Consider the following 7,100-nt stretch of genomic DNA (forward strand, 5'->3'; position numbering starts at 1 on the left):
TACGCTGATAAAATGTTTTCTCTGTTTTTCCATATTGTTGCAACAGTAGACTTTCCAAGTGCTAATTCCTTACAAATGTCACTCTGCTTTAATCCTCTTTTTATTTTGTTAATAATCTCGTACTTTTCATTTAGTGAAAAACTGCGTTTTTGTTTTTTCATTCTAAAACGATTTACATACATAACGCGGCAAAAAACAACTTACTGCCTGTCTCTCGCTCTCACTAATATAAACAACTTCGCACGAGTTTAAGCGATAAAAAATGTGCGAAATCATTAGATACGATATCCTCAATATCTTGAAGGTGATCAACCTTTTTGTCATGGTGGACTTTGAGTGCCTCCTTCATTGATAAACCAACCGATCCATTGTAGACTTTGTTCGTAATTGCAATAACCCAGGACTTATCTTTATACATCCTTCAATTCAATCTAGTTTATCTTCAATTTCTTGCAGAGTTTTGCAAACGCTGTTTAGATTATTGACAAATGACTGAACGATTAACCGACTTGGGTTTATTTTAATGTTAATGTCTTTTGAATTAAATCAACTTTTAGCACTTTACAACGCAATTGGATAATTTTCTATGCAAATATAGAAAAACACAAGTAATGTGAAGTCGATGAAGAAGATTTAATATGGATGACTCTAGAAGGCGACACAATTATCAAAAGTCCTGATTTTTGTGGAAAAAACGAAACTGAGAAACGGAAGTAATGAAAACCTTGGTATTTTTTTGCAATTGGTCGTTTTTGCCAAGGATTTTTACAGTTCATTGGTTGCAACTATTGTCTAAAAACTCTGTGTTTCTGTTGAATATTTTGTATGAAAGTCAATTTAAAAAAGTTTCCATTTTCAAATTCTTCCGTTGTTTGTGTAAATTTATTAAAAAAACATATTGGACACTCACTCACAGCACTATCAGTACGGATAATGTTATAATTACAATGCTTAAATTTGCATGTGTATAATATTTTATATTGTGTTAATTTCGATAACTTTATAAGTTTTTTATACTTCTAGTGGACTGATGGTGCACTTTCAACTTTAGTAGACAAATCAGACAATAATCAATGTTTAGAACACTTTCCACGCTACCCTACACAACATAAGGTAATTGAATTAAAGAAAAGTTCACTGCAGTAAACCGGTTTTACAGCAGTAAACTTAACTATAAATTTTAGTTTAAAAAATATAATCTGGTTAAAAACAATTTTTCACTGAGCTCAAGAGTACCGAACTGACATGATTTGTACATTTGTGAAACATTGCAGCTTATTGTCCCTGTTAACAAGGAAAACGAATCGAGATCTAGGCCCAGTTTCTTTGCACAGCCAGCTCCATTATGAGAGCTAATTTTTGCTTTTGACGTTCTCCCATGTTGTTCATCATTAAGTGCATGGACTCGGCCATGTCAGCTTCGCCAGCCAGAAAGTCTGGAGCTTTTCCCTTTTCGCTAAACACTGGATTAGTGAAGAAAATCGCATGGGCCATTTCCCCAGCCTGGGCGACTTTTTCCAACTCCTTCAAATAATCACTATAGCTCAATTTCAACTCGGGGATGTTGAATTTTTCAAGTTTGGAAGTGAGCTGGTCGTAGTAGTATCTGCAACAAATGTTTTTTTTTTTGGTGTTTAATGGCGCAGCTTATGCCTTACCGAAGAAGATCGTCAAAGTGCTCTCTTTGGACATCATCCTGCACACTAGTTAGAAGGAATAATACCAAATCCTTAGCAAATGACGAGTAAGTGCAGACTTGGAAGTCCACCATTTTCACCAGAGGTTCCTCCTCCCCTCTGAGCTTTACCATAATATTATTTACCCATGAATCGTTATGTACCATAGTGGCCCAGGGTTCGTCAGCTGGCGAAAATAGGAAATCGCCCATTTCTTTGTTAGCCTCCTTCATCGCTTTTATTTTTGCCCTGTAGGGCTGACATGCAGGAATTTCCAGCATTTTTCCATAGGTAATACCAGGAGATGGATGATTGTTTGGAGGTCCACCAGTTTTTCCGTCAGGCCCACTAGGAGGTTTATCCTTAGGAGGGCTCAGCACGGCAGCATCATCCAGAATACTATTCAGGCATTGTTTGATAATTTTAAAGTGTTCGGGTTTTTTGAATTTTATTACGAGGGGAATCGAGTGAAAAGTGGCAAGCGTTCGCAGAAATGCCTTGGCAGTGCGATAATCAAATCCGATGTGACGATCGAGGTTTTCAAACCCTAGAAACAGTAATAAGTATTTTTAAAACAGTTTCTACAGCTGTATGTTAACGGGCATACTCGAAACACCCACTATATTTCGTCACTTACCGTCCGGATTGATGTTTTTAAGCAACAACACAGATTCTTCATCAGCGTTTGTTTTGGCTGAATCCATACTTAGTCTCGTCCCCAAACATTCTGGATAGAAGTCTGTATCTATTCCATATTCCTGTCCGAATTCCTTGATCAAGGGCGCTATTTCAGAGTACCATTTGATTTCGTGTCTCATTGCAATCGCATTTAAATCCATTTTTATAACAGTCGGTAGCCGTTTGGCCACTGCGTGAACCGTTTCCACTTTTCCATCCTTTTCCACTTGGACATCCACACGAAACACTAAGCTAATAAAATTCTCTCCGGGAGCGGTTAATCTGGATATGTCGATCTTTTTTATTTCACCATCGATGCCGGTAATGACATTTTCTATGTCTTTGATCAAATAATCACTCTTTGACATGTTGGCGTTCTTTAATAAACTAACTGGAACAAATAGATTTTATTTCCACTTTTTATCACACAGGAAATGATAAGGTGAGTATACTAAATAGTTTATGTAATAAGATAGTCACAGCGCAGTCACCCAACTTTTGGAGTTTGAAAAATCATCCCACTCAAAGTGACGCACCTGTAAAGTGGAATTACTTGTATGGAATAGTTAAGCTGAACCAATCATGCGACGATGTTAGATAAGAGATCAAGCGATAAAAAAATGTGCGAAATCATTTGATACGATATCCTCAATATCTTCAAGGTGATCCACCTTTTTGTTATTATGGACGTGGAGTGTCTCCTACATTGATAAACCAACCAATCTGCCGTAGATTTTGTTCATAATGGCAATAACTCTGATTTATCTTAATATATTCTTCAAACCAATCTACTTTATCTTTAATTTATTTCATTGTTGTGTAATTAATGTTTAGATTATTGGCATATGCAATAAAACCTATAATAAATTTGCTACATGTTATCAAATCAAGTAACATGATTCAGCCCATTCATTCAATCATATGGCAAAACAATGATTAGTTTATTGTTAAATATTGGACACATTAATGATATACTAGTTTTCTGATACAATTATAGCCAATTATCCGGCAAAGTCCCAGAGTAAACAAAAACAAATTGAAATGTTTGCCATTGCACTCGCCTAGCTCGAATCTCGTTTTAAACGGCTCCTCGTATATTGGCGTGAACTTTTGGTATCCACAGTAACTTCAATATTGTTGTCAATTGTCAGTACAACGACGACCAATCGCGAACGAACTCGGCTCAGTACGATTCAGAGACTTTTGTTACGAGGTGACAAGAAAAGGGATAGTTAAATGTTGATTGTTTTTTGTAGCATGGAGTTTCATATTGTACAAATTACTAAACAACTGTGTACAATTAAATCAGCGTTATAAGAACGCGGATTTTTTGTTTTGCGGAATTGTGCGGAAAGTTTTATCAACCATCTTTTTTTTATATATAGCATGCGGGTTTTCTATATTGACTTAATATGTTTGGATCAGACCTGCTGTATTTGATATGGCTTTACGCTGAAACTCCTTAAAGCCTCCTCAAATATTCTTAATTAAATTAATTACATTATATGGCAAGCTTGCATACCGCAAAGGTTTTTTTTTAAAAACCATCATTTAATGTGCTTGTTCTCACTTGATTCTTAAAGTAGCTCATTTAAATGTTCGCTAAAACTATTATTTAGCTATTTATTAACGTGGAAATAGATAAATAAGAAACCTGTTGCTCGTCTTTTTCTATTATTAATTCTAAAGCAAATGTATACGTTTGCGATTTCAATAAAACAATATGCAAATGTGGAATGATTCGCATTGGATTTAAAAGTTTTTGTACTAAATCCAATCCGAAACTAGCCTGAAAATTGCGCAACTGTTGCAATCCCCAGTAGATTAATTTTAGATTTCACCTAATCATCCTTTGGGTTAAACCACTATGGGAATTTCCAATTGGTACTTATTTTTGACGGCCGATCGTTTAAAATTGGCCCACATTCTGAACTAATGGTTTATTTATTATTTTTCTAAAATCTTCTTAAAGCAGTCAACAATTTTAAATCACACAATACAAACAAGACAAGCAAAATCAGCATGAAATAGACGAGGTTTTATGATGGTAAAAACAAGATCCAGCAAATAAAAAAATCAAACATTTTGATTACATTTTTTAAATTAACAATTAATTCGAAACATTGAACTTACCGAATTAAAAATTTTCGTCGCAAAAAACTAGCCTTAACTCAGCATAGACCACCGCAAATTATGGACGAGGTCATCACCAACACCATCAACTAACCAAAATTAAACCACTTTAGCTGAAATTTTCTCAGTGAAGTCCACTTTGTGTTTTAGTAATGGGCAAATGATACCACAATGGTGATTCTTTTTGCTACCAGGATCGATAAAGCTATAGCAGATTTGATTAGCGTAAGTTCTTTTCATGCTGTGAGTCAGGGCATGAGTGTCGTCAATGTTGTCCATCACTAGGTGGGTAATTTTGAATAATTTAAATCGCCAACAGTAGAAAATTACATGACTAAACAAAATTCATCGGATTGTATGCTTAATTAAATGTAATTACCTTTTAACTGTTGATGTTTGGGTTTTATTCTTTGAAAACTCGTTTTCATCTCATCCATCGTGGAAGTCAGACAATTTTTTTGCCTGCCTTAAATCGAGTTTATTGAAATCAGTAGCTCAATCGGCCAGATGGCTTGCCAGTTCGTAACTGAAATTTTTTGAATTGTACCATTCAGCAGTTTATTGGAGGTGATTTTTCTAGCCCAGCAAAAGTATTCAAGGAATTTTTCGCATATGTGGTGATCCGCAATATGGAATGATAGCCAAAGGCGTAAATAGCTTCTGCTAACATACTTAAAACATGATTTCGCAGCAAAAGGTACCAAGCCAGTTCGTTTTAGAATTGGTACCGACGGTTTTTCGTAAAGTTTATGAACTATCCAAGATTAAGCAACTAAGGGATGGAAAGGAAAGTTACGATTTTCAATTAAACCAGAAGCAAACAGAAATAAAACCATTCCTATGCAAGAGAATGACCAATTGCTATTGCATTTCAACTTGTTTTCGGGAGTTTAAGACGACTAATTACATTTTTAATGTTTTTTGCAACAAATGTTCTATACGATACAAATTAACAAACATTCCGCATACAATAGAATAACCGTAAATAAAATATATATAAAAAAATGTAAAACCTGTTATTCTATCTACTGTTAACAAATGACGAGCAAAAGCAACTTTTCTAGGTATTAGATAGGATCAAATAGACATATATTGACATCAAAATGGCCTATTAAACCTACGCATTGTCCACTACTCGATTAAAATCAGTATATTCTATAATTGTTATTGCGCCATTAGAAAGGGCATAGTGGAAGTAGGTCTGGGTAGCACTGAGTTGCGGGTTTGAGTTGATGCCGCTCTGTGAGTTGCACCTTAATGAGGCTTTAATGCCACTTTTCAAAAGCATTTTTTATTAGTTGAAATTTCGTTGGACTCTCTCTTCGCTCGGAAATTGAGCAACAGTTTTATTTTAAGTGATTTCTTCGCGGTTTTTCTGTTCAGTCAATATTTGCAGAAAACCAAAATTAATTCGGTTATTAATTTTAGTTTTGGCGTTGTGCTAGTGAAATTTATACAAACATAAATGGCTCTAAATTTAAAATTAAATCAGTGAAAAATCAGCAGTTGGAGCGTTCTTCGTTTAGTTGTAGTTGACTTTCGTTAAGTTGGAACGTGAAATTTACCTTGGGAAATTTTGCAATACGAAGCATTTTTAGCAGAACAGCTAAGTAAAACATGAGAACAATTAAATGATTAATTAATCATGTTGTACTTCGGTGTCTCTTTTTGTACTCTCTTACTTATTATTATTACTCACATTCTTAGATGGGAAATATAGAAATATATATTGTGGCCCTTATGGCAAGTGCCGTTCTTTGTGAAAGTGTAGTGAACTTCTTGAGGACTAATGGGTAGAAAATGGAGGATGGGGCGCCAGCTTACAAAAATCTGGTAAGATCTCTATTCTATTATAATTCTTTTAGCTTTAACTGTGTAGTTTTCCGAAATGAAACTGATTTTTTATGGATTTTTTTTATATTTATCTCTATTTGATTTGCTGATTTCAAATTAGATTGGCTTTGGACAGATTTCCTGCTGCGCTAAACACATTTTTTGCTTTCTGCCCAGGTGGTACTACGCAACTTTCGGTTAGCTTAGCTTTATTTTTCCCCTGGTTGCCATGTACATGTAGAAATCTTCATCAACTGACTTGTAGTGTGGATTTGGTATCGATTGAGCTATTGGTTCTTTCGTAGTTAATTTTTAAATTTTGGGAATATTTTGGGGGTCTTTAAATTTTTATATTAAGCTCATCTGAAGCTTTTCGCTAAAGAACCGCTTCAGAAATGGAAATTTGGGTTCCAGTATTCAATACAAGAAGCATCAGCTTACTGATCATGTGGATTTGGTTCCAATTAAACTATTGATTCTGATTGATTCTGATTGATCTGATTGACGGCTTTATATTTTTACACCAGGCTCATCTGAAGCTTGTTTCCAAAGAACAGTTTCAGATATGCAAATATGCGTTTCAGTTCCTCAAAGTTAAGAGTTTTAGTTTTGCCTGTTTTTTTAATCTACGAAATTGACCGAAACATCACGCGACTTTTTTCGACGTTGCCCAAGAACCATTTGAGTCACACTCGTCACAGAGTTCGTTTTTATACCATTGGATAGAGGTCAGTCGAAAACTCCTGAAAATTAACTGAGTTTAATTAAGGGTAAGTTTAA

At 34.9% G+C, this 7,100-nt stretch overlaps 1 protein-coding gene across 2 annotated transcripts; it reads right to left on the minus strand.

Annotated features, from left to right (window-relative positions):
- Positions 1-614: 614 nt before the first annotated feature.
- LOC109543987 lies at positions 615-5,000 on the minus strand. 2 transcript variants are annotated; one of them, XM_019913951.2, is made up of 5 exons: positions 4,867-4,969; positions 4,488-4,768; positions 2,314-2,745; positions 1,659-2,223; positions 615-1,606 (listed from the first exon to the last, which is right to left on the minus strand). In XM_019913951.2, the coding sequence occupies exons 3-5, from the start codon at positions 2,720-2,722 to the stop codon at positions 1,312-1,314; spliced, it is 1,269 nt and encodes a 422-aa protein (XP_019769510.1). In that variant the 5' UTR covers positions 2,723-2,745; positions 4,488-4,768; positions 4,867-4,969; the 3' UTR covers positions 615-1,311. The 2 variants fall into 2 exon arrangements, with proteins under 2 accessions (XP_019769510.1, XP_019769509.2); XM_019913950.2 differs by lacking the exon at positions 4,488-4,768 and having other exon boundaries at positions 4,867-5,000.
- Positions 5,001-7,100: the final 2,100 nt, after the last annotated feature.

Source organism: Dendroctonus ponderosae, unplaced genomic scaffold, assembly GCF_020466585.1.
Source record: "Dendroctonus ponderosae isolate FM_Combo_2020 unplaced genomic scaffold, Dpon_F_20191213v2 Dpon_F_20191213_1, whole genome shotgun sequence".
In the NCBI taxonomy this organism is placed as follows: Eukaryota; Metazoa; Arthropoda; class Insecta; order Coleoptera; family Curculionidae; genus Dendroctonus; species Dendroctonus ponderosae.